The sequence below is a fragment of the Lithobates pipiens genome, unplaced genomic scaffold, assembly GCF_037356315.1.
Source record: "Lithobates pipiens isolate NorthernLeopardFrog02 unplaced genomic scaffold, aLitPip1_a1.2 Scaffold_18, whole genome shotgun sequence".
In the NCBI taxonomy this organism is placed as follows: domain Eukaryota; kingdom Metazoa; phylum Chordata; class Amphibia; order Anura; family Ranidae; genus Lithobates; species Lithobates pipiens.
The window spans coordinates 36,304,463-36,332,147 of NW_027507758.1; the positions used below are offsets into that span (position 1 = coordinate 36,304,463).

The 27,685-nt window shown below is 42.2% G+C and overlaps 1 protein-coding gene across 31 annotated transcripts in view; it reads left to right on the forward strand.

Annotated features, from left to right (window-relative positions):
* Window positions 1-27,685, forward strand: part of NRXN1 (neurexin 1) — a 1,923,519-nt gene that overhangs the window by 859,015 nt on the left and 1,036,819 nt on the right. For all 31 annotated transcript variants that reach the window (XM_077485574.1, XM_077485592.1, XM_077485575.1 and 28 more), the window contains one exon: window positions 18,797-19,235. In XM_077485574.1, the coding sequence (XP_077341700.1) occupies window positions 18,797-19,235 (439 nt within the window). The remainder of the gene's footprint in view (window positions 1-18,796; window positions 19,236-27,685) is intronic.

The following is a 27,685-nucleotide window of genomic DNA, read 5'->3' on the forward strand; positions in this document are numbered from 1 at the left end:
TTGTTCGTCGGAATTGTCTACACACAATTGGAATTTATGAGATTGGATTTTGTTGTTAGAAAATTTTAGATCCTGCTCTCAAACTTTGTGCGTTGGAAAATCCGACAGAAGAAGTCCGATAGAGCCCACACACGGTCGGATTTTCCGAGAACATAATCCGATCTGACTTTTTCCATCAGAATTTCCGACGTGTGTACAAGACATAAATGGAAATTCCCAGGTTGTATTTCATAGTATTGGGGAACCCCACTTAAAGTCCCCTTTGCAAGGAATCATGGGAACCCAGTTCTTTTCTTGTCATGTTTGGCTGATTAAAGTCAATCATTATTCCATGGTACAGCAGAAATTTTAGATTACACCGAAAGTTAGCATGGAACTTCAAATTTAGAATGATTGCATCTGGCACAGAGATAACTGACTGGCCTCAGACGTAGGGAACCAAAGGGGGGGGGGGGGAGCATTTCTAGTAACCTATTAGAATACTTATCTTTCAATGGTATCAGCACATCATTTAGATTAAAAACGAATATTTCACTAATTACTAGAGAACCTTAAAGTGGTTGTAAACCCTTACAAACCACGTTTCACTAAAGGTAAGCCTATAATAAGGCTTACCTGTAGCTACTGTGGATATCTCCTAAACTGTACAGGTTTAGGAGATATCCCCTGTATCAGCATGAGCCAACATCATCGGCACTTGCGCCCGGAAGCAACGGTTTGTTTGTGCCATTGCTTTAGCTGACGTGCCGTTACCGGTACCTCCCGCACGCATGTGTGGGAGTGACGTCATCGCGGCTCTGGTCAATCACAGCGCCAGAGTCCGCGATACCCAGAAATAACTCCGGGAGACATGTTGCCGGGCAGAGCAGTGTGGCGGGACTGCTGCGGGGAGGCTTCAATCCAAGGTGAGTATTTCATAATTAACTTGTTTTTTTGTGGTTTTACCACCACTTTAATGCAAATCTAAACCCAAGGACAAACATATTGCAGCTTTTATATTTAGTGGCTGCATTTGTTTTTTCTTACTTTTACCCAGTGCAGTTATCCAGTAATATTTATCCATCTCATATATATATATTTTTTTTATTACAGGTACTTATATGGCACCATCAATTTAAATTTACGCAGCACTTTACATGTATATATATATACATTGTAACAATACAGTGTTACCATAGTAATTCTGGGGACTTGATCAGGATTTTTTATTTTTTTTTCACATTAGGATTGCTTATACCTATGAATTTCATTGGTATAAGCAAGCATTTTTACCGAATGAAACTAGTTAATTTGTTGTTTTTTGTTGTAATTAGCTGTGATTGATCAAAGCTAATCAAATAGTGCAGATGGGCTGTGATTGGCCTGCCTGTACCATGTGATCGATTACAGCTAGCAACACAATTGTATACAATGGATGGCATGAAAGGAAGCCATCCATTGTATGCAATGGTCATGTGATCTGCTGCTATTGGTCACAACGATCACATGACACTGGCAGCTGTATAGACATAGCCAGTGACAGATCACGATGCTGTGCGGGCCCGGGGCCACGCAAAATACGTGTTCTCGGGAAGATGTCATATGATGTCCTCCGAGAACAACAGTGCTCCCTCCTGGCTGTCAATTTTCTATAGGCCGGCCGGGAAGGTGTTAACCGTTCCCGACCAGTGCACGCCAATGTACATCGGCAGAATGGCATGGGCAGGCATATTGGCATACAGGTACGTCCAATCTTTAATGCCGCCCTGCCATGCGTGCTGGTTGGGACCCCCGTGAGTCCGGTCGTGGGTCCCGCGGTTTTGATCGCCGTGGGCATACCTGCGATCGTCTCACGGGGCAGCTGAACGAGGAAATGCCATTGTAAACAGCATTTCCCCGTTCTGCCTAGCAACTAGTGACGCTGATCTCTGCTTCATGTGATTGGAGCAGAGATCATTGTTCACTAAATTAAAGCCCAGCCCCCAACAGTTAGTTACACACCCCTAGGAACACTTAACCCCTACACTGCCACCCACTGGTTAACCCTTCCACTGCCAGTGTAATTTACACAGGAATCATTGCATTTATATAGCAGTGATTGACAATGGTCCCAAAAATGTGTCAAAAATGTTCGATGTGTCCGCCATAATGTCGCAGTCACAATAAAAATCGCTGATCGCCGCCATTACTAGTAAAAAAAATATTATTAATAAAAATGCCATAAAACGATCCCCTATTTTGTAAACGCTATAACTTTTGTGCAAACCAATCAATAATCGCTTATTGCAATTTTTTACCAAAAATATATAGAAGAATACGTATCGGCCTAAACTGAGGGGAACATTTTTTTTATATATTTTTGGGGGATATTTATTATAACAAAAAGTAAAAAATAATGCATTTTTTTCAAAATTGTCGCTCTATTTTTGTTTATAGCGCAAAAAATAAAAACCGCAGGGGTGATCAAATACCACCAAAAGAAAGCTCTATTTGTGGGAAAAAAAGGACGTCAATTTTATTTGGGAGCCACGTCGCACGACCACGCAATTGTCAGTTAAATCAGCGCAGTTCCGAATCGCAAAAAGTGGTCTGGTCTTTGACCAGCAAAATGGTCCGGGGCTGAAGTGGTTAAAACCCACAGCCCAACTGCCCAATTTTACCGTCCTTGGCTGCACATGTGAATTAGCCCGTAAAAACCATGGTTCTTATGGCCAGCAGAATGATGACCTTCTTTAGTCATTTCTGCATTGGCATGGTGGAGTTAACTGTCCTGAAGATACCTCTCCATTACCTTCCAGAGAAAGCACTCTGTGAATAATGTCCTCGTATAACATGTTGCACGGTATCCCTTTTGCTTTATGTTACATTAGCAGTATTGTCATATAATATAATGGCTGACCCGAAAACAAAGACGGAAAATTCATCAAGGTATAATGGGGGCTGAAAGGCTAACAGTGAACCAATTGCAGGAAGTTAATGACAGCTCAGAACATTGATAAATCACATCTGAAAACACGGCTCAAATAATTACAGCAGTAAGGAAAAATACAGTGTATGTTCTCTGATCATAGACTTTAAATTAGGATTGCGATATTTACCTTAAATGTATTTTTAATGCAAGCTTGCTCTTCCATATTTTTTATTATTGTGATAAGTATAAAAAAAATGTAGATAAAGCATCAAATTAAGAGGCTCAGTTCTATAACTCTGTCTCTCTCTTAAACTAGATGCATGGCCTCCCAATAAAAAATAAAATATGTGATAAAGCACTTAAACTAGTATTAAACCCCAAAACAAAAATGTAATATACTGCAGCTTACTAATTATTGCATGTGGTGGCTGTATTAGTTAAATTTTTTTTGTGACTTTTTTTCCCTTTATTTTTACATCATGATTCCTCCAGTAACGTACTTCCTGTCTTAAATTGCCTCTACTCTTGATGGAGTTGAAATGAAAGCAAAGAAAGAAAGCAGCAGTTCCAATCTGGGAAGACAGTCTTGTTAGATGGACTAGCAGATTTAGATGGACTTGACCAACAAATTAAAGTAGAGTGCCTCCTGCCCGCAGCTAAACGCCAGAGCCCCATGCATCGGGGTAAAGACCCAGTGTGCTTGGGGCCCAATGTTGATGAACACACTAGGCTAGATGGAAAGATTGCATACGAATAATATGAAATGTGAATAGTGCAAAAGGAAACACAGATTTGCAAGTATGCATGAGTTCACAAATTCTAGCTTGCAATTTCAGAGTGTATGCATTGCAGATCAAAGATACTTTAGTATAACCACTTTATATATACAGTGGAACCTTGGATTACAAGCATAATCCATTCCAGGAGAATGCTTGTAATCCAAAGCACTCACAAATCAAAGCGAGTTTCCCATAGAAATCAATGGGAACTAAGATCATTTTTTTCTTCTATTGCATGCAATGCCACATGTGGCCAGAGGTGGGGGGTGCCGGTGAGCCACAGAAATACTCAGGGACAGCTCGACTGAACTCAGAAAGGCTCGGGAACAGAGTATTTCCGAATGTTTTTGAGCATTTCTGAGTGATTCTGAGTATTTCGGAATGGCTCCGAACTGTTCTGATTTTGAATGGTGCCCTCGCACCTCTGGTCAAATTCGGTACTGCACACCCCATTAGCTTGAATTCTGCTCATTTTCCGAGACAACACTCGCAAACCGAGTCAGAATAAAAAAAAAGTTGCTTGTCTTCCAAAACTTTCGTTAACCACGTTACTTGTTAAAGCAGGAGTAAACCCAGTTTAAAAAAACACTTACATTCCCGGCATGCCGGAAATGCTAACTTTCACATTGGTTGTGCTCTCAGCCAAACTTTCAAACCATCCAATGGCTGGTTTCATAACTGATCCCATGTGCAGCATTATGACAGTTGAAGAATCATTAGAGGCCAAGATGGCAGCTTCCTTGACTGAAAACGATAGTAGGGTTTACTTCCACTTTAACTAAGGTACCACTATATATATATATATATATATATATATATATATATATATATATATATATATATATATTCTCCTAGTTACACACATAATTATCAATTCTAGTTGTTAGAAAGTAAAAAAAGACTACTAAACACCTCTTTTTGGATCCCGCACTGTAGTCATTTTGTCACGGTCGGAGATCAGGCTCAGAAGCCAGTAGCTATAGCAGTAGAGAGGGTCCCATCAATCAACTGGATAAATGCACAAGCAGGTCACCTGGAGGCCCACCTGAGATGCGTGGCCTAAGCACTTCTCTGGTATTGACTAGAGATCCCAATGGTGGAGGTTTTGCTGTGTTAGAACCAGGTAACGGTACTTATGATTGTCCCAACAGAAGGTGAGCAAGCTGGGATCCAGTAGAAGATATAGCAGGTAGGGATCAAGTACAAACATAGTCATTACACAAGCCTAAAGTTGGTAATAGGTGGTTGCAGGTTGGGATCAAGCGGTAGCACAGTTGAGGAAAAAGCTAAAGGTAATGAGTGCTACTGGAGATAAGGAAAGCTGCAGGTAAGTAAATGAGCAAGATAACGGTTGGAGAGAGTACAATAATTTAGCAAACAAGAAGTACAAAGGCATGGCTTAAATAGGAAGTTCATGGGAGGAGAAAGGAGTTCAAGGTTCACCAGAAGCAAGGCACAAGGCAAGATTATCCAAGGAATCAGACAAGATGTTACCCAGCATCTCAGGGGAATCAGCAAGAACAGCTACTACCAGATCCACGGGAGGTCGTAGGTTCTGATGCAAGTCCTGATGCATGTGATATTTCATGCTTTTACCCGGTTGCACTAGAAGATCTGGGGTTTCAAGCATTAATCATCCCTGCTAGATATGCCTAGATATATCTAGATGATGATAATGACATAGGTCTGGGGAAAGAGAGACAGAGAGATTGTCAATCGATGTGGAATCACCCATGAGATGATGAAAATAGTCACATGGGTGGCTAGAATAGAAAAAATAGGAAGGGAATGGCTTCCCCTTATATACATGAGGAACATGTACAGTAAAAGTGGCAATGCAAGAGCCAGAGGATCGACTGCTGATGCGTTAAGGCAGAAAAGAAGTAAAAAAAAAAAAAAATGAATGGCAGGATAAACCTAGTATTTAGTACTTGATACAACTTGAATATCCTACCCAAAAAATAGGTGGGTTTAATGACACTTTAAAGTGTTGTAAAGGTTTTTTACTTTTTTTGATAAATTTTCATTGAGAACATTTATATTTGTAAAAATCTGAAGGTTTTTCCCTTATGCATTCTATGCATTGAGGTACAAAAAAAAAACCTTCTGTGATTAGCCCCCCCCCCCCCCCAAATACTTACCTGAGCCAAATCTCGATCCAGCATCATGCTCAAGGGCAGCAGTGCTGCTCTCTTCCTCCTCAGTGGACATGGAGGCAGCAGCAGGGGCCATTGGCTCTTGCTTCTGTCAATCAAATCCAGTGAGGAGGGTCTAGGGAGTGGGGCCGAGCTACGCTGTGTGTGACAATAGAAACACATACGCTGGCTCAAGATCGAGGCACACAAGTGTCCCATAGCAAGTGGCTCGGAAGGGAGGAGAAGCCAAGAGCACCGGTGTGGGACTCCAGAAGAGGAAGATCTGGGTTGCTCTGTGCAAAGCTTTTACATAGAGCAGGTACGTATGACATGTTTATTGTTTAACCACTTGCCGTCCAGCCGCCGTCATTTTACTGCGGCGGGTTGGCACTATTCCGCAAACCTTTGTAGGTATACGTCAGCTTGCAGGATCGGGATAGCGGGCATGCACGCATGCCCGCTGCACAGCTGGGGTTGCCGATGCTCGTGGCCAACCGTCATGATGACCGCCGGCCACGAGCGATAACGAGCAGGAGAGACAGAACACGGACGAGTGTGTGTAAACACACACTTCCCTGTTCTGAGAGGAGTGACAGATCGTGTGTTCCTTTTAGCTAGGAACTATGATCAATCACTTACTCTAGTCAGTCCCCTCCTCCTTCAGTTAGAATCACCTCCCAGGGAACACAGTTAACCCATTGATCGCCCCCTAGTGTTAACCCCTTCCCTGTCAGTGACATTTTTACAGTAATCAATGGATTTTTTTAGCACTGATCCCTGTATAAATGCCACTGGTCCCAAAAATGTGTCAAAATTGTCTGATGTATCCGCCATAATGTCGCAGTCATGATAAAAATCGAAGATCGCTGCCATTGCTAGTAAAACATAAATAATGTAAACAAGCATCTGCCCGTTCTACCTAATGACACTGTCACTGATCATAGCTCCCTGTGATCAGGAGCGGTGATCAATGAAGTGTCATTTGTAGCCACGCCCCCTTAACAGTTAGAATCACTCCTCAGGACACACTTAACCCCTCCTTAGCCCCCTAGTGGTTAACCCCTCCATTGCCAGTGACATTTTTACAGTAATCAGTGCAATTTTTAGCACTGATCGCTGTAAAAATTACGATGGTCTCAAAAATGTGTCAAAATTATCCGAAGTATAATGTCACAGTCACGATAAAAATTGCAGATCGCCGCCATTACTAGTAAAAAAAAAAAAAGATTAATAAAAATGCTATAAATCTATCCCTTATTTTGCAGACGCTATAACTTTTGCGCAAACCAATCATTATACGCTTATTGCGATTTTTTTTACCAAAAATATGTAGAAGGATACATAAACTGAGAAAAAATTAGCTTTTTTTAAAAAAAAAATGGGGATATTTATTATAGCAAAAAGTACAATATATTGTGTTTTTTTCAAAATTGTCGCTCTTTTTTTGTTTATAGTGCAAAAAATAAAAACCGCAGAGATGATCAAATACCACCAGAAGAAAGCTCTATTTGTGGGAAAAAAAGGATGTCAATTTTGTTTGGGTACAGCGCAGCAGGACCGCGCAATTGTCAGTTAAAGCGGCGCAGCGCCGAATCGCAAAAAATGGCCCGGTCATTCAGCAGCCAAATCTTTCGGGGCTGAAGTGGTTGAAAAAAATAGTACTTTTACAATCACTTCAAATATAGTAAATACTTATAAAGAAAACACTATCCATTCACTGAAATACCCATCTCTAAAGGTTGTTTAAATAAATAAAAACAATGGCACACATTTTCCAGCTTGCAGAAACAGATGGAGTTTGCCGTAGACCTCGTCAGTACTGCAAGCCAGTAATATATGCAAGGACAGAGCTAAATATATGCAAAGCTTTTAGACATTGCATGGGATTTGGTGACCACAAAGCTTCACTGTCAAGGTTAGTTTCTTAGGTGCCGAGAATTGTTCTACTTCCCGATAAAAACATAATGTAACCATTTCATCTGATCACACTTAGGCCTACTTTACCGGGGCTGAAATAGGAAAACTGTTTTGAATATCGTCAAAATCCTCTCAGTAAGAAATTGACTTTCACCTCTTTACATAATTTCATCCTCTCTATGGCTCCCAGTTGATAAAGATATTAGTGTTCTCTTTTTCTGCAACAATATGCTACTTAGCGCCTCTGCGCCCGATGCAGCTATTGTGACTCTGACCTTGAGATGCTTAGTGACTAAAAAGTTCAACCCTTAAGTACAGTTTCATAAAAAGCTTGGAGATGCAGACAGAGAGCCTAATATCATATATCAGCCAAATGGTCCTGCGCGAAATGGCTTTTAAGCAGTCAAGTTCCCTCAAAATTTAATTTGAGAATGATAGCTGGAGAGATTACCTAAATGAAATTTAAATTAACATTGGTTCAATGCTGTGCATTTTTATATAGATTGCATATGTACTGGGATGAGAGTAATTGAAAATCACATGTGTACGAATCAGAAAAGGCTCGATTTTTACTCTGCATGAAGACGCGGACCAGCTGTTTTCACCCATGTTTCATCTGTCTATATAAATGCAAAATAGGTTTATGTGGTTTGACCGTGGAGTCATATAGAACCCTACAAGGAAACACAAGTAAAGGAGAATAAAAATCACAAATCAACTACAAATTCGATTAGATAATCATGCTATTTGACCATTCAAGGTCGGAATCTGGACATTTATTTTTGCACAGTTACTACCTAGATGTATGGGCAGGTAACTTCATAACAAAAGGTGGTAGGCTCGAGGGTCCCTTCCAAAGTTAAAGTTTAAGAAAACCCAAGTCTTATGCCCTGTACACACGACTGGTTTTCCCATCGGAATAAACTCTTATGCCGCGTACACACGATCGGAATTTCGGCCAGCAAAAGACCGACGAGAGCTTTTCATCGGAAAATGCGACCATGTGTATGCTCCATTGGAATTTAGCTGGCCGAATTCCCGGCAGCAAAAATTTGAGAGCATGTTCTCAACTTTTCAAATGGAAAAGCTTTCTATTCGAAATTCAGATCGTGTGTATGCATTTTCGACGAGCAAAAACTCACACATGCTCAGATTCAACTAGGAGATATAGGCTACTGGGTATTGAACCTCCTTTTTCTAGTCCCGACGTATGTGTTGTACGCTACCGCATTCTTGACAGTCGGAATTTGGTGTGACCGTGTGTATGCAAGACAGCTTGGGCGAAATCCCTTCGGAATTCCGTCTGGAAAACCATGAGAGCTTTTTCTGACCAACATTCGGATCGTGTGTACGTGGCATTAAGGTCTTTCCGACAGAATTCAACTTAAACTGGCTTGCATAGACACGATCACACCAAAGTCCGACTGTAAAGAACGCAGTGATGTACAACACGTATAACGGGACTAGAAAACGGAAGTTCAATAGCCAGTAGCCAATAGCTTCCATCTCATACTTTCTTCAGAGAATGCGTTGTTTTTGGTCCGTCGGAACAACATACAGACAAGCGGTTTTCCCGATAGGAATTCTATTTCTATTTCTAGGTCCGTCAGAATTTTCGATGTAAAAAGTCAGATGGGGCATACACACGATCGGAATTTCCTCTCAGCTATTTTGCTCAATCTGTATATATGCAAAAAGAACACACAGGGGGGCGCAAACATTTAGTGCATTACCCAACGTTTATTGAATGAAACCAAACAGCCAAATTTATACTCACAAACAAAGATGTAATAAGCATGACATTCCCTGATGGTCAATCAATGTGGCAATGGATGAATGAATAATAGGCAATGTCGGCAGCTGATGCATTTTGGGGATGTATCCCCTTCCTCAGAGCTCCCAGGAAGGGGGTACATCCTCCAAGGTTTATTGAAGGCTCTGTTCAATAAAGCGTGGGTAATGCACTAGGCGTTTGCACCCCCTGTGTGTTCTTTTTGTAGTGTAGTTCTGAGGAGGGCGGCACAGCTGAAACTTTGTCCATGAGATTGCATAGTCCGTCCGTATGTTTATCCCTGACTGGTGTCTGCCGTTTTGAACGCTGGAGAAATTGTTTGTTTTGTTTCATTACATGTGTTAATCTGTATATCTCTGCAGAGATACTAGTGGGTAAACTAAATTTAGGGACAGGTATCCTCATCACAAAGGGTGGCAAGCTTGAGGGCCCCTTTCATTGTTAAAGTTTAAGAAAATGTACCATTTTATTACCATTATCTATGAAAAATATAGCTGTACTTACCTAATTATAATTGGCTCTGATCCAGTCTCGTGATCCTACAGCTCCAGCTCCCCTGTGTCAGTGAGCAGCTGCTGCAGGGGAGAGGAGGGAGCTCTGGCAACAGCTGGGCCATGGGAGCCTATAGGTGACATCACAGCACCTGGAATCCGGAATTCCCAGCTGTTGTTGAGTGCTTCCTGAGCTGGAGCTGCAAGATCACATGACCAGACTGGAGCAGATTGAAAATAGGTTAGTGCACAGATCTTTTTTATACAGGTTAAGCACCGCATAAATAGCTGCAGATGGACACCGGTGGCAAGAAAAGCGCCCTGAGGCGATTCGGTTCGTATAGGTAGCGCTATACAAGTCATTCAAGTCATTCATTCATTCATTCATTCATTCATACAGGTTATATAGGATAGGTAGAAGGAGGGGGTAGGGCTAATTTTTAAGAATGACTTTTTTTTTTCACTTCAGTCAATGGCTGTCAATAAATGTCCAACTGCAGGACACTTGAAAATGTTCCCTTGTAGTTGGGTTGCACCCACACTGCAAGGGCTAAAAGCTAGGGGCTTAGTCCAGGGAAGTAGTCTCCAACCTGTGGCCCATGAGCCGAATGTGGCCCTTTGCTTGCCTTTTTCTGGCCCTTGGGGAACTATTATTTCCACTGATATGAAGAATTGACAGCAAAGAAGGGGAATAGGGAATTAATCTCACTGGTCACCAAGCCTGAGACATTGTTTCCACGCCATAATGGCATTTTCTATTCCCACTGGCCACAGTCCAGCCCCCTGAAAGTCTAAAGGACAGTAAACAGACCCTTTGTTTAGAAAGTTTGGAGACCCTTGATCTAAGGGTTGCAAAAAGTGCATTTTCTTAGTTACTTAGTTGGTATCACCCAGAATCCCAAAATGATTACCTATAAGAAATATAAGAATTTGAGCATAAATTAGTAGCTTATTTATCTTTGTGCTTGCTAAACATTTTCCATATCTAACAATTTAGTTTTCTGAGCTGGATATTTAACTGGATGGGATTAATTGGATTAATTAAGGGGCCAATGGGACCTTGCTACTATAATTCACTTCTAGACTGTAGTATAAATGGTTACTGAGTGAAGTAATCAGTTAATGTTCTGTATTTGTTAACATGGTTGAGCATGCTGCTTCCTATATGATATTATTGCCAATATTTGGACATGTATGGGCCTTTGCATTATTGGTGGTGCAGCACTTCCATCAGTGCATTGTGCCCAGAAGGCACAGGGCACCGATTGGTTGACTCACTCATAGGGATAAGGAGTCTATGCTCTTGGAAAGTTTGTGGGCTTTCCAAAACTTCATTACCAGTAATATTGAAGTAGTCTCAATGACTTTTTTTAATGGTCACCATGATTTTTTTAACTGTTCAGGCTCAATTAACACCTAATGCCGATGTGGCTCCCAGCAGGGGTCCAGTGCATCCTGGTTCACCATTTCAGGTCCGATTTCAGCCCGAATTTTGGGCTGAATTTGGACCTGAAACGGACCAAAAGACACACAGGGCTCCTGGGCAAATTCGCACCAGAGCCGCATCAGAGATATGTGACCGACTCCATAGAGAGCAGGTCATAATCTCCTGCTATTGCGAATTGGATGTGGCGACAATAATGTGAACCCAGCCTCAAACTATCTGATCTGCTGCTAATTCCAATGTGTCAGATGGGTTGCTAATAACACATCATAAAACAAGTGCACTGTTGAATTTATGATACTAATCTAAACCCTACAGGTTTAAAACTTTCCATTTGACCAAAATGATTTCCCAGAGTTTGAGTGGCTGTATTACTGTGATAAGGAAATCAGACTGCAGACTCCTCAGGGACAGAGGCTGATGAGAATGGTTCTTTGGACCCTGTAAAGCATTTGGAAAAAAAATATTTGCACTCGTCATATCGGGAATATATAACAATAACTAACTAGAGCATGGGTTCCTCCATTCTAGGCATCAACAAAAACATTAATTAGGGATTTATGTACATTTAGAATGAAAATTGCCATATTTTCTCTAATATTTATTGTTCCTATATCATCAGTGTCACCCTGTAGCCATAATACTTTTTTTTCACCATAAATACATTGATCGGGTGAAAAAGCATTATGGCAACTAGGTGATGCCGATGTCACGTCAAATAGTGTCCCCCGTCGGATAGTGTCCACTGCCCACAAGCAGATTCCGAAAATATCTGAAGATGAACAGCGCCTGCGCCGTGAGTCCAGGTTCTAGCCCCACCAGCCAAGTGGACATAGAGTTAGAATAAAAAGAGCCGAGCGAAGCGAAGCCGCGCCCGAAGCATGGCGAGCGAAGAGAGCCCACGAGAGGCCCTCTAATATGTGCAGCCCTATGTCCACTTGGATGGTGTGGCTTGAGCCTTGAATTACGGCGCAGGCGCCGCTCATCTTCGGAGATTTTCCGCATCTCCTTGTGTTCCGTACTGCGCAAGCGCTGAGCCTGCGCAGTTCAGAGCGGGCAATTTTCGATATGCGGACTGTATCTGTCACAACACCGGCAATATAGGAACTACATATATTAGATAAAATACAGTGATTATCTTTCTAAATTAGCCCTAGACCTCCTCTGTAGCTCAAAACATGCAACCTGTAGAATTTTTTAATTGTGGCATATGGAGATTTTTAAGGATAAAAGTTTGTTGCCATTCCACGAGCGGATGCAATTTTGAAGCATAAAATTTTGGGTATAAATTTACTCTGTGTAACATCATCCTTTGCAATATTAAAAAAAAATTGGGCTAACAACTTTACTGATTTATTTTTAATTTAAAAAGTGTATTTTTTCCCAAAAAAGTGTGTTTGTAAGACAGCTGCGCAAATACTGTGTGACAGAAAGTATTGCAACAGCCGCCATTTTATTCTCTAGGTTGTTAGTAAAAAAATTATATATATATATATATATATATATATATATATATATATACAGTATATATTTTTATTGATGTCTTTTTTTTCACAAATAGTGCTTTCTTACGGTGGTATTTTATTATCTCTGCATTTTTTGTTGTTGTTTGTTTTTTGCGCTATAAACGAAAAACAACTGACAATTTAAAAAAAAATATATATATATTTTTTACTTTATGCAATAAAACATATCCAATAAAAAAATAGAAAATCTAATGTCTTCATAAATTTAGACCAAGATGTATTCTGCTAAATATTTTTGGTAAAAAAAAAAATTCCCTATAAGTGTATATTGATTGGTTAAAAGAAAAAGCTATAGCCTCTACAAACTATGGGATATATTTATGGAATTTTTTATTATTATTATTATTTTTTAATTGTAATGCCAACAATCAGCGACTTATAACGGGACTGCAGACAAATCTGACACCTAACTGGAACTTTTGACACTTTTTTTTGAACCAGTGACACTAATACAGTGATTACTGTTAAAAATCCGTATTGTCACTATACTAATGACACTGGCAAGGAAGGGGTTAACATCAGGGGCAATCAAAGGGATCAACTGTACACCTAGCTGGTGTTTTACTAAACTGTGGGAGGTGCTCAAATTTAGGCCAATATGTATTCTGCTACATATTTTTGGTAAAAACAATCCTGATAAGCGTATATTGAGTGTGCAAAAGTTTTTGCGGCTACAACCTATGGGATATACTGTATTTATGCAATCTTATTTTATTTTTTTGGCAGCGCCCAGTGACTTATAGCAAGACTGCGATATTACGGCAGACAAATTGGGTACTAACTGACACTTATGCACTGTCACTGTACTAATGACACTGGCTGTGAAGAGGTTAACATCAGGGGTGATCAAAGGGTTAACTGCATACCTAGCTGGTGTTATACTGTAGTGGGGGAGGTGCTTTTACTAGTGGAAGGCATAGATCCGTGTCCATGCTTTACAGGAACACAGGATCCATGCCTTCCTTACTGACAGAACAGCGATCTGCCTTGTTTACATAGGCAGAGCTCCGTTCTGCCTAGTCCTGAACAATCAGCAGGGGCTCCAGTGGACATCGGGTCCGTGGGACCCACTGTGTAAAATCGCAGTGGGAGCGAGCCTCCGACAGTGTGTACTCGACTAATATTTGCTAATGTCTTCCTGTTTCTCCTCTGGGCCAATAAGGAAGCGGGTCATGAGACCCGATTGACTGGGAGTCTTGGGACTCTTTCTGATTCTCCTCCGGGCCAATCAGTAAGTGGGTCCTGAGACCCAATTAGCCAGGAATCTTAGGACTCTTCATGCTTATGATCTCTTCCTGCTTCTCCTCTGGGCCAATCGGTAAACGGGTCCTGAGACACGATTGGCCTGGGAGTCTTAGGACTCTTTCTGCTTAGGGTGTCTTCCTGCTTCTCCTCCAGGCCAATCAGGAAGCCGGTGGTGAGACCGGATTGGCCGGGAGTCTAAGGGCTCTTCCTGCTTAGGATGTCTTCACGCTTCTCCTCCAGGCCAATCAGGAAGCGGGTCTTGAGACCCAATTGGCCGGGAGTCTTAGGACTCTTCCTGCTTAGGATGTCTTCCTGCTTCTCCTCCAGGCCAATCAGTAAGCGGAACCTGAGACTCGATTGGCCAGGAGTTTTAGGACTCTTCATGTTTAGGATGTCTTCCTGCTTCTCCTCCGGGCCGATCGGTAAGCAGAACCTGAGACTCGATTGGCCAGGAGTTTTAGGACTCTTCCTGCTTAGGATATCTTTCTGCGTCTCATCAGGGCCAATCAATAAGCGGGTCCTGAGACCCAATTGGCTGGGAGTCTTAGGACTTTTCCTGCTTAGGACGTCTTCCTGCTTCTCCTTCAGGCCAATCAGTAAGCAAGTCCTGAGACCCAATTGGCTTAGGACTCCTGGCCAATCGGGTCTCGGGACCCACTTCCTGTTTCGGCCAGGACGAGAAACAATGCCCAGCACTTCCCATGCCAAGCTGGAGCGAGGTGCAGCCTAAGGTAAAGCCACAGATTGCCACCTTACTGTCCGTCTCCCTTGGTAGAGTGATTGAGGGGGGCAGGTTTGTTTAACCGACCCCCCCCCCCCAAAAAAAATACTGAGCACCGGCTGCCACTGCCGTGGCCTAAGGTTTCAGTTACAAATGAATTTATCTTTTCATTCACATTGTGAAGAAATCAGAAGGCAGAGTGAGGCTCCCTCTTCTGAGCAATATACAGTGGTGTGAAAAAGTGTTTGCCCCCTTCCTCATTTCCTGTTCCTTTGCATGTTTGTCACACTTAAGTGTTTCGGAACATCAAACCAATTTAAACAATAGTCAAGGACAACACAAGTAAACACAAAATGCAATTTGTAAATGAAGGTGTTTATTATTAAAGGTGAAAAAAAATCCAAACCATCATGGCCCTGTGTGAAAAAGTGATTGCCCCCCTTGTTAAAACATACTATAACTGTGGTTGTCCACACCTGAGTTCAATTTCTCTAGCCACACCCAGGCCTGATTATTGCCACACCTGTTCACAATCAAGGCATCACTTAAATAGGAGCTGCTTGACACAGTAAGGTCCACCAGAAGATCCTTAAAAGTTACACATCATGCCGAGACCCAAAGAAATTCAGGAACAATTGAGAAAGAAAGTAATTGAGATCTATCAGTCTGGAAAGGGTTATAAAGCCATTTCCAAAGCTTTGGGAATCCAGCGAACCACAGTGAGAGCCATTATCCACAAATGGCGAAGACATGGAACAGTGGTGAACCTTCCCAGGAGTGGCCGGCCGCCCAAAATTACCCCAAGAGCGCAGCGACGACTCATACAAGAGGTCACAAAAGACCCCACAACAACGTCCAAGGAACTGCAGGCCTCACTTGCCTCAGTTAAGGTCAGTGTTCACACCTCCACCATCAGGAAAAGACTGGGCAAAAATGGCCTGCATGGCAGAGTTCCAAGGAGAAAACCACTGCTGAGCAAAAAGAACATCAAAGCTTGTCTCAATTTCTCCACAACACATCTTGATGATCCCCAAGACTTTTGGGACAACATTCTGTGGACCGATGAGACAAAAGTGGAACTCTTTGGAAGGTGTGTGTCCAAGTATATCTGGCGTAGAAGGAACACTGCATTTCATAAAAAGAACATTATACCAACAGTAAAATATGGTGGTGGTAGTGTGATGGTCTGGGGCTGTTTTGCTGCCTCAGGACCTGGAAGACTTGCCGTGATAAAAGGAACTATGAATTCTGCTGTCTACCAAGAGATCCTGAAGGAGAATGTCCGACCATCTGTTCGTGTACTCAAGCTGAAACGAACTTGGGTTCTGCAGCAGGACAATGATCCTAAACACACCAGCAAGTCCACCACCGGATGGCTGAAGAAAAACAAAATGAAGACTTTGGAGTGGCCTAGCCAAAGTCCTGACCTGAATCCTATTGAGATGTTGTGGTATGACCTTAAAAAGGCCGTTCATGCTCGAAAACCCTCTAATGTAACTGAATTAGGACAATTCTGCAAAGATGAGTGGGCCAAAATTCCTCCAGGACGCTGTAAAAGCCTCATTGCACGTTATCGCAAACGCTTGGTTGCAGTTGTTGCTGCTAAGGGTGGCCCAACCAGTTATTAGGTTTAGGGGGCAATCACTTTTTCACACAGGGCCATGATGGTTTGGATTTTTTTTCCCCTTTAATAATAAACACCTTCATTTAAAAATTGCATTTTGTGTTTACTTGTGTTGTCCTTGACTATTGTTTAAATTGGTTTGATGTTCCGAAACACTTAAGTGTGACAAACATGCAAAGGAACAGGAAATGAGGAAGGGGGCAAACACTTTTTCACACCACTGTATAAAGGGGATGCAAGGTTCAGAAATCCATTGGCGAAAGCTCCTCCTTCCAAAGGCTTATAAGAAGACAAGACCTGATTCAGTTTATTTATATTCATTCATACAGAAATATCAGTTTTGAGTTGAGTACCAAGTCTGCTTTTTATGCATTGTTATGTGTGTATACAACACCGCTAAAGGCAGATGGCGAGCCCAGTGTGAGCTGTAACAAGCACCCAATTTTATCATTTGTCCAGCAGAGCCATGCTTTATCGGTATAGATACACCAGCGGTGCGGCGTCATTGAAAATGATGTTGTAATGCCACAATAAAAATCAATTATTCATTTTGTTGTCTGAACTCCTGTGTGCTGAAACACAAATCAGTGCTGTACCATAGAACACGGCTCCTTCTCCACCTTCTCTCCTAGAGCGAAAACAGCACTTCCATTCTTTATGCAGATCGTGGAATGGGCACAGGGGAACGACACACAAAATGAGTTAATCAACCCATCATTCTTTTACCGCATGCCTCAGTAAGGAATATCCTTAATGGCAAGCTAGAACAGCGCTATAGTGTTTAATGTAATATTCGTGGACAGCCATGTAGCAAAAAAAAATAAAAAATAAAAAAAAATATGTATGCATTAAAACAACCACACTGTTCTAGTAAAATGTTAATTTACTGCAATCTTTATACACTATAATACCAAAAGTATTGGGACACCTGCCTTTACACCCACATGAACTTTGATGGCATCCCAGTCTTAGTCCATAGGGTTCAATATTGATTTGGCCCACCCTTTGCAGCTATAACAGCTTCAACTCTTCTGGGAAGGCTGTCCACAAGGTTTAGGAGTGTGTCTACGAGGAATGTTTGACCATTCTTCCAGAAGCTCATTTGTGAAGTCAGGCACTGATGTTGAATGAGAAGTCTCCACTCTAATTCATCCCAAAGGTGTTCTATTGTCTATTGGATTGAGGTCCAGACTCTGTGCAGGCCAGTCAAGTTCCTCCACCCCAAACTTTATGGACCTTCCTTGGTGCATTGGTCCAAATCATTTGGTGGGGGGGGGGGGGGTTTATGGTGTGGGGGGGGGGGGTATGGTGTGGGGTTGTTTTCCTCTTGAATCCTCAGGATGTGAAAGTAATTTTTATATTTATATTTAATGATCAATGTACCAAAATATTAGGGCCCAAAATATGTTTTTATCCCAAACAAATAACAAGTTCAACAGCCAAGATATATAAAGGGGCAATAAGTGGCCCTGAAACTCGTTGGATGTTTCACCTATTTGGATTAAAACCAGATTTTGGACTCTAATGCCCTGTACACACGGTCGGACATTCCGACCACAAAAACATCTTGATTTTGGCAGAAACTTGTGTCGCATACACACAATCGGACAAAGTTTTCGGAAAATCCGATCGTTCGGAATGAGGTGACATTTGTTGCATAGGAGGGGACTACACAGAGGCTAGTAGCCAATAGCTTTGGTCTCGTAATTTAATCTGAGCATGCATGGCACTTTGTCCGTCGGAATTCTCTACAAACGATCAGAAAAAGTCTGATCGGATTTTGTTGTCGGATTCCATCGGGATTTCCGGCAGAAAAAATCCGATGAGCCCACACACGATCAGATTTTCCGACAACATAATCCGATCGGACCTTTTCCGTCTGAATTTCCGACCGCGTGTACAGGGCATTTTACTTTGGTGTGGTACTTCAATCTTTAGATGCAAATATTATTACACAAAGGCTGATGTCAGACAGGTGACTCTGCCACTAGCGCTAACTTACCAGCTTTAGAGGGTCTTCTGCTTACATAATGGGATTGTCTTCTCACTGACCCAGAATGCTGCTGAATCTCAGTTGCAAATGATGGGAGTAACATCTGGGTGGGGGGACTCACAAAAAAAATATACTTTTAAATGTTTTTATTCAAGATATTCTGATATAAACTGATATGCACTGCTTCAACATTGTTTGGACATGTACAAAACTAAGCATTTTCTTTTTTTGTGTTTTAGGTTGTATATAAAAACAATGATGTACGGCTAGAATTGTCAAGACTTGCCAAACAAGGTGATGCCAAAATGAAGGTTCATGGTATTGTCGCCTTTAAATGTGAGAATGTTGCAACTCTTGACCCAATCACTTTTGAAACTCCTGAGTCCTACATTTCTTTACCAAAATGGAATGCAAAAAAGACTGGCTCAATATCCTTTGACTTCCGTACAACAGAACCCAATGGCCTAATACTATTCAGCCATGGGAAGCCTCGACACCAAAAAGATGCCAAGAACCCCCAAATGGTGAAGGTGGATTTCTTTGCTATTGAAATGCTAGATGGACACCTATTTTTACTTCTAGACATGGGATCAGGAACCATTAAAATAAGAGCGCTTCCGAAGAAGGTCAATGATGGAGAATGGTACCATGTGGACTTCCAACGTGACGGACGCACAGGTAAATGCATTTTTTTTTTAAATACTTTTTATTTCATAAGTCTGCATTAACAAAATTAATAATATCACATTTCGTAATTTTCCAAGTTATTTGTTATATTAATCAATGCAAACCAAAAAAAAAAAAAGAAAAAAAATACACAATATATTTCCACCCTGAAAAAAACAAAAAAGAAAATTCAAAAAGAGTAGAGACGGCTAACTCTGGCTGCAGCACCCTCCTCCCCTACTTCTAATGCCTCATACACACGATCAAACAATCCAGTGGAAAAGTCCAGCGGACTCAAGTCCACCGGACAATCCCCCCATGTGTGGGCTCCGGCTGACTTTTTTTACCCAAAAGTCCGGTGGACTAAGAAAGTATTTTTGCACTCCAATTTGTCCGCCGGACTCGCATTTCGGCAGACAATCCGGCCATGTGTGTGCCAGTTCGCCGTACTTTTGAAATGAACGGACTTTTCCCGCCTGGAGAAAAGTCTGCTCATTTTGAACGCGTCTCCAGGTAGCCGGGGGCCAGCGAAAGAGGCGTCGCTGGGCCCGTCACCTGGTATGGAGTTAAAGGGAAATCCCTACGCCGAAAAATCGGCGTGGGGGTCCCCCCCTAGGTCCATATCAGACCCTTATCCGAGCACGCTACCCGGCCAGCCAGGAAAGGGGGTGGGGACCCGAGAGCACCCCCACCCCAAAGCACCTTGTCCCCATGTTGATGAGGACAAGGGCCTCTTCCAGACAACCCTGGCCGTTGGTTGTCGGGGCCTGCGGGCAGGGGGGCTTATTGGAATCTGTGAGCCCCCTTTAATAAGGGGGCCCCCGGATCCCGGCCCCCCACCCTATGTGAATGAGTATGGGGTACAATGTACCCCTACCCATTCACCTGTGAAAAAAAGTAAAAAAAAACACAATACACAAGGGTTAAAATAGTTTATTGCACAGCTCCGGTGGTCTTCTTCCATCTTCGGGGGTCTTCTCGCCGGACTCCTCCGTTATCTTCTGCTAGCTCTTTTACTAGAGGAGGAGCCCGGCTTTCTTCTTCGCCGCCGCCCCTTGTCCCCCTCTTTGGTTCTTCTTGCCGGGCCACCGCACCTTCTTCTAGCTCTTTTACAGGCGGTGGCCCGGTCTCCTGTTGCCGATGTCGCCGTCTTCTGTTCTTCTGTTCTTCTCTTCAGATGTTGCCTCGTCGCTGTCTCTGCTCACAATGACAGGGACGCGGCGTGCGGCGACTTATATAGGGACATCACCGGATGATGTCCCCGCCCATTATGATGTCACAGTCCCAGAGGATGCTGCAGTTACTGCAGTTAAATTGGATGTAAACCCAATTCCCTCCCACTCCTTTCTTCAGCAGCTCTGCAAGGATTGGCTGTTCCACACCTCAGCATGATTTGGCCTGCTGAAGTCATGTGGGGACTTTTCTGGGTTTTGACTGGACATTAGTGATCATAGCAGAAGTTCAGTGTAAGAAATACACAGGAGAAATGCATGTTGATAAGGGGAGTGAGGAGGGGGGCGGGGAGTCTACTGACATCACGACTCCACCCACTGAGCTCTGGACAACAGACATACCCACAAAATCTGCAGTTTTTCGGGTCTCATAGCAGACAGAGGGGAGACATTTGACAGATAAGTATACATACAGGAGGCATCTATATCCTTCTAGATAACCAATATTACAGTCGTTTAGAAAGGATGAGAGTGAGTTTACATCCACTTTAAGGAAAACCTTCCATCTACATCTACCACTACACCAGCTGAGACACATACTAGTCAGGAGGAGCTCTGTGTATCGCTCCATGGAGACTGTGGTCATGGCATCTACAAGATATAAATAGAATAAAGATAAATCTATAGCTGGATGGAGAAGCCACTTAAATCACATAATGGCATAATCACCTGTCAATAAATTGAATACAGATGCTATTATATAAATTCCAGCAATTATTTTTTTATTGTAGAACTCTATTGAACAAAAAAATAAAAATAAAAATGCCCCAACAAAAGGTATAATAGAACAGCTTTGCTGCAATATTTACTTTCAGTCCAGAGCTGGTCCTCGCAGTTCTTCTTTTCAGTCTTCAGGGTTGAATAGCAGCCAGCATTCATTAACTCACATCCTCTGAGCGGGCAGAGAAGGAGAAGCAACTCCACGGCTTCTTTCACCCTTAAAGCAGAGTTCTGCTTAAAAAAAAATACATGAAAAGTCAGCAGCTACAAATACTGCAGCTGCTGACTTTTAATAATCGGACACTTACCTGTCCCAGGGTCCAGCGATGCGGGGAGAAACGAAGCCCCGCTCGTCTCCCCCTCCTCTCTGCAGCCCCGGCATTGTAACTGTGGGCGCCCAGCTGTGGCTTCACAGCCGGGCACCCACTGCGCATGCTTGAGCCATGCGGCGCGCCGTGATTGGCCAGGCAATCACCTGGGACCTGTCACGTGACCCAGATAATTGAGGGGGGAGAGGTGATCTCCATTCCGGTGCCGCGGTGCGCAAGGAGGAAGTGGGAGCTGGGACCCTCTAAAAAGAGTGTTTCTACCCCCCAAAAAAATAATGACTTGCTAAATGTGGCATGTCAGGGGGTCACCTCCCTTAAAGCGGAAGTTCCATTTTTTGGTGGAATTCCACTTTAACTCTTTGTTGCAAATAAATGATAGTGAAGGGGTAAAAGGAGAGGTTCTGAAATTCACAGAGGAGGCCACAAGGAGGCAGAAAAACACTGTAAGAAATAGCTTCATGAAAAATATATTACAAAAAGCATTAAAGCGGTAGTAAACCACCAGTTTTTTCTTTTTTTTTTTCTTTTATGGAACCTGCAAGGCAAAGTTATAAGGTGCTAGTATGCATCACATACTAGCACATTATGTGAAACTTACCTTAAAAGGAAGCCCTCCAGTGGTTCACTGTTACTGCTGACAGGGTTTCCCACTTCAACCAGTCTTCCTTCTGGGTTGATGAGTCCTTTGATCGGATGAGCTGAGTTGAGGTCACTCCCACGCATGCGCACAGGAGGCGCTGTTCAAGGCACAGGACTCTGAAGGAACAGCATGGGTATGCTACTCTTTCAGAATGCATGCGCCGGAGAAGTCACCGACGGCTTCGCAAGTAAATATCTCCTAAATGGCACACGTTTAGGTGATATTTACTGTACCTGTAGGCAAGTCTTATTATAGGTTTACCTATAGGTGAAAATCAACCAAGGCAGTTTACTGCTGCTTTAAAAAGTAGTGGATGGTTTTTGGATTATAAGAATATTGTTTAGGATGTAATACTAAGCACAGGGCTGTATTTTGTTGTCTATTTTATATCTACTGTAATTTAACTTTGAATTGCGTTAGCATGCTAAGATGTAAAAGACAGACTCTGACTTCTACATCTCCAAATTGTGCCGCATCCTGTGGACACTCGATAAGCCACACAGATAGATTACTCCATTTACAGATATACAAAAGCAATACTCTCTGTGCCTCTGAGGCCCGCTATTTATCACGTCCCCTTAACAGTTAAAGGTGAGCTATAGCCGGCTTGGCTGTATTAACCTTTGGATGGAGTGTAATGAATCACTCTTCTGTCCATCTGTCAGGAAATGAGATTTCCATCAGATTTGAATACTCTGGAAAGACAAAATAAAAATTGCCTGATATGGCACACCATGCTCTGGGGTATTCACACTGATAACACAATCCTTTATGGAGGAAACCCTTCCAGTCTTTGGCGTGTTGCTATTATTTGTAGAATTGCTCTAGTACTGTATAATGTCCAATAATGACCGAATTTGTCTTGATAAATATTTTTGTTAACTCTGCTAAAATGGAATCTGAAGATAGACCTAGTGGCAAAAAGCCCAAGTAAAAAAAAAAAAAAAAAAAACTATATATATATATATATATATATATATATATATATATATATATATATATATATATATATATATATATATATTTATTTATTTATTTATTTATTTATTTTTACTTGGTCTTATTGCCACTAAGTCTATCTTGAGATTTCATTTTAGAAGAGATAACATAAATATTTATTAGGACAAAATCGGTCATTATTGGACATTATACAGTACTAGAGCAATTCTACAAATAATAGCAACACGCCAAAGACTGGAAGGGTTTCCTCCATAAAGGATTGTGTTATCAGTGTGAATACCCCAGAGCATGGTGTGCCATATCAGGCAATTTTTATTTTGTCTTTCCAGAGTATTCAAATCTGATGGAAATCTCATTTCCTGACAGATGGACAGAAGAGTGATTCATTACACTCCATCCAAAGGTTAATACAGCCAAGCCGGCTATAGCTCACCTTTAACTGTTAAGGGGACGTGATAAATAGCGGGCCTCATATATATATAGATAGATAGATAGATAGATAGATATAGATAGATATATGTATATATATATATATATATATAGATAGATAGATAGATAGATAGATATATATATATATATATATATATATATATATATATATATATATATATATATTATTGTCAAAAGTATTGGTGCACCTGCCTTTACACTCACATGAAATTTAATGGCATCCCACTCTTGGTCCATAGGGCTCAATATTGTGTTGGCCCACCCTTTGCAGCTACAACAGCTTCAACTCTTCTGGGAAGGCCGTCCACAAGGTTTAGGAGTGTGTCTATGGGAATGTTTGACCATTCTTCCAGAAACACATTTGTGAGGTCAGGCACTGGTGTTGGAGAGAAGGCCTGGCACGCATTTCCACTCTAATTCATCCCAAAGGATTTCTATCGAGTTGAGATCAGGACCCTGTGCAGGTCAGTTAAGTTCCTCCACCCCAAACTCTCTCATCCATCTCTTTATGGACCTTGCATTGTGCACTGGTGCGCAGTCATGTTGGAACAGGAAGGACCAACCCCAAAAGGTTCCCACTAAGTTGAGAGAATGAAATTGTCCAAAATGTCTTGGTTGGCTGATGTATTAAGAGTTCTCTTCACTGGAACTAAGGGGCCAAGCGCAACCCCTGAAAAACAACCCTACACTATAATTCCCCCTCCACCAAATGATTTGGACCACTACACAAAGCAAGGTCCATAAAGACTTGGATGAGTTTGGGGTGGGAGTCCTTACCTCAACCTGATAGAACACCTTTGGGATGAAATAGAGCACAGCCTGCGAGTCAAGCCTTCACGTCCAACATCAGTGCCTGATCTCACAAATGCGCTTATGGAAGAATGGTCAAACATTCCCATAGACACACTCCTAAACCTTGTGGACAGCCCTCCCAGAAGAGTTGAAGCTGTTATAGCTGCAAAGGTTGGGCCAACTCAATATTGAACCTTACCGACTAAAAACTGGGATACCATTAAAGTTCATGTGCATGTAAAGAGAGGTGTCCCAATACTTTTGGTAATATAGTGTATATATTGTACATTCACATCAGTCCCTGTCCTCAAAGAGCTTAAATCTAAGGTCCCTAACTTACATCCATACACATACTAGGGCCAATTTAGGCAGGAGCCAATTAACCTACCAGAAGGTCTTTGGAGTATATCAGGAAACCCAACCAAGCACAGGGAGCACATGCAAACTCTAGGTCGGTAGTGCTATGGCTGGGATTTGAACCAACGACCCTAGTGCTGTTAGGCGGAAGTGCTAACCATTATCAAAAAGGGGTGCATAATCCTAGTCATCTAAATCCACCTAATTATCATGGTGATCCAAATCCCCCATGGTCACCTAAATCCAACTAGATCCAGCAGATATTTTCCCAAGTAGCCACATCGATATAAGACCTTGTACACACGGTCGGACATTCCAACGGAAAATATCCGATTGGACCGTGTTGTCGTGTGTGGGCTCCATCGGACTGTTTCCATCGGAATATCCGACGGACAACGTTTTAGAGCTGGGCTATAAAACTTTCCGACAACATGATCCAGATCGTGTGTAAAGAATTCTGATCAGACAAAGTGCCACGCATGCTCTGATCAAATTCCTAGACCAAAGCTATTGGCTACTAGCCTGAACGTAGTCCCGTCATAACGAAATAACGTCATCACGTTACGTACGATCGGATTTTTTCCGACAACTTTTTCCGACCGTGTGTATGCAACACAAGTTTTGGACAAACTTGTTGTCGGAATGTCCGACCGTGTGTACAAGGGCTAAAACCCGGGTTGAAAAAGGTTGAGATTTATGTATCAATAATGATAATGCAATGGAGGGTCAAGACACAGACCCAACAGGTCTACCACTGCCCCTCAGGAATCTTCTAGCTGGGTGGGGACAGACAACTAATTATCTTACTTGCAGGGCCGCTGATAGGGGAGGACCACCAGTCCTGCTGTAGGGGGCCCAGGCACACAGTGGGGCCTGGACAGCAGAGGGAATCGGTGTGGTCAGACGGAGGGGCAATTACAGAAGGATGCCCTGTGTGGCTCTGTGCAGCAGCTGAAAGCCTGTTTCTCTCCTCTTGCCAGCTCTCAGCTGCTGCAGGGAGAGACACAGGGCGTTATTCCTGTAATTGCTTCCCTGGCACCGATCCCCCTCTCTGTTTTGCCTACTTCTGATCTCCCACGTGTGCCCTCCTGTAACTGTGCAGTAGCTGAAAGCAGTTTCTCTCTCTCCTGCCAGCTTTCAGCTGCTGCAGGGAGAGACACAGGGCATTATTCCTGTAATTGCTTCTCTGGCACCGATCCTCCTCTCTGTTCTGCCTGCTCATGATTTCCCCTATGTGCCCTCCTGTCACTGTGGCGCAGCCCATCCCGTCCAATAAGAAAATAGTAAAATAAAATAATAATTAAAAATGTACAGGTAGCCTGTACGGGGCCCCGTGATTTCTAACAGCAGCCCTGCTTACTTGTCTAGTTTAAGAGAGCAACTGATGATCATGTAAGCCTCCTTCTCAGACTTAGAAACTGAGAAACTGAGAGAAAATAATTAGGTTGCATTCCAAGATACAAACAGCTCTGACATTTTGAAGGATAGAAAAGTTCCTGTTTAGGCTCGAGTTCTTCTGTAAATGAGGCTAAAGCAAAATCTAAATAAGTGGGGAAGAAGCATCTTTGGACGTTTGTTTTACGAAGTACTCTTTAATTCCCAAGGACGCCGTTACGACATAAAGTTAATTACAAACTTGAAATTAAAGTTAATATTTTTGGCTAGATTTTTTTTTTTTTCGCGGAGATCGAGATTGGTAAGGAACAACACCACGTGTGGTCAGAGTACATCTTCCCTATTTCAAATGTGGTTTTGAACAAAATTGCTGAAATAATGAATCATTGAAGAAGCTCATTAAAGCATACCTGTGGGAGTTTCGTTTTTTGGCTAGCTTTGCTGTACAGTACTGCCAGCTAGGCAAGAACAGAGAAGGTAGCAATATAACAGATGCAGTGCTCTTTGTCCTCCGTGAATCCATGACACATAAAGTCCGGCTTCTGTGAGTCTGCAGGAATCCTACCAGCATGTGAGGCTTATTTGAAAACTGTCCCTTAAGGGTGTTTAATATAAATTGAGCCATCATTAGAGTGATATTGAAACAGCATACGTCTGGAATATTTAGTCAAGTTAATCTAGCTCAACATCTGAACTCTCACTCCAAAATCTGTAAAAAAAAAAAATATCCATGAAGAGAAGTCACTGCAGAGGTTATCTAGACTTCATTTTGGCTGAATAAATAATGGATAGAGTTATGCAATAAACTTCAAAGGAATCATCCATCATGGGCTCATAATGCTTCGCACACCTTTTTATTATTACAATATCGTTTTTTTTTTCTATCTCCAGAATAAAGTGACACAAAATGACTTTGAGAATAAAGGAACCAAAAAAGTGAACATTAAGAAGTATATACATTATTTAGCTTTATGCTGATCTAGATATAAATTAGGGCTGTGAAAATTAAAGATTAATTCCTCGATTAATCGTAAATTTTTTTTTGATCAATCAAAATTCTTTTGACCGGTACTCACCTCTCCGCCGACTTCCCGGGTCTTCAGGGAGTTCCGCCGGAGATCCGGTGCATAGCTCCTCCCCGTACACGTTACGTTCAATCAGAAACTTCAACGTCACCGGACTCCTCCCCCCTTCCCCAAGTGCCTCCGTCTGCTAACCAAGGGAAGGGGGAGGAGTCCGGTGACGTTGAAGTTTCTGATTGAACGTAACGCGTTTGGGGGAGGAGCTATGCATGACGCCCCCCGCTTCTGCCCTACGGAACTAACATGATTGTCGGCTTTACATGCTGTGTTTTTAACATCTTTATGTGAGTAGTTTGTGTTTGAACACAAAAATTTTATCTTATTCTTAAGTGGTGAGCACTTTGATCTTTTCTTTCTACCCACGACCTGAGATTGTGGGAGAAGTTTATGGTCCGTGTTACCCCTTTTGATACCCACATGCATGACCACCTGTTTGCACAGGGGTCCATGCCATAAGGTGAGAGTGATTCGTTAGACCGGAGGTGGAGGGATTGTCACGCTACTG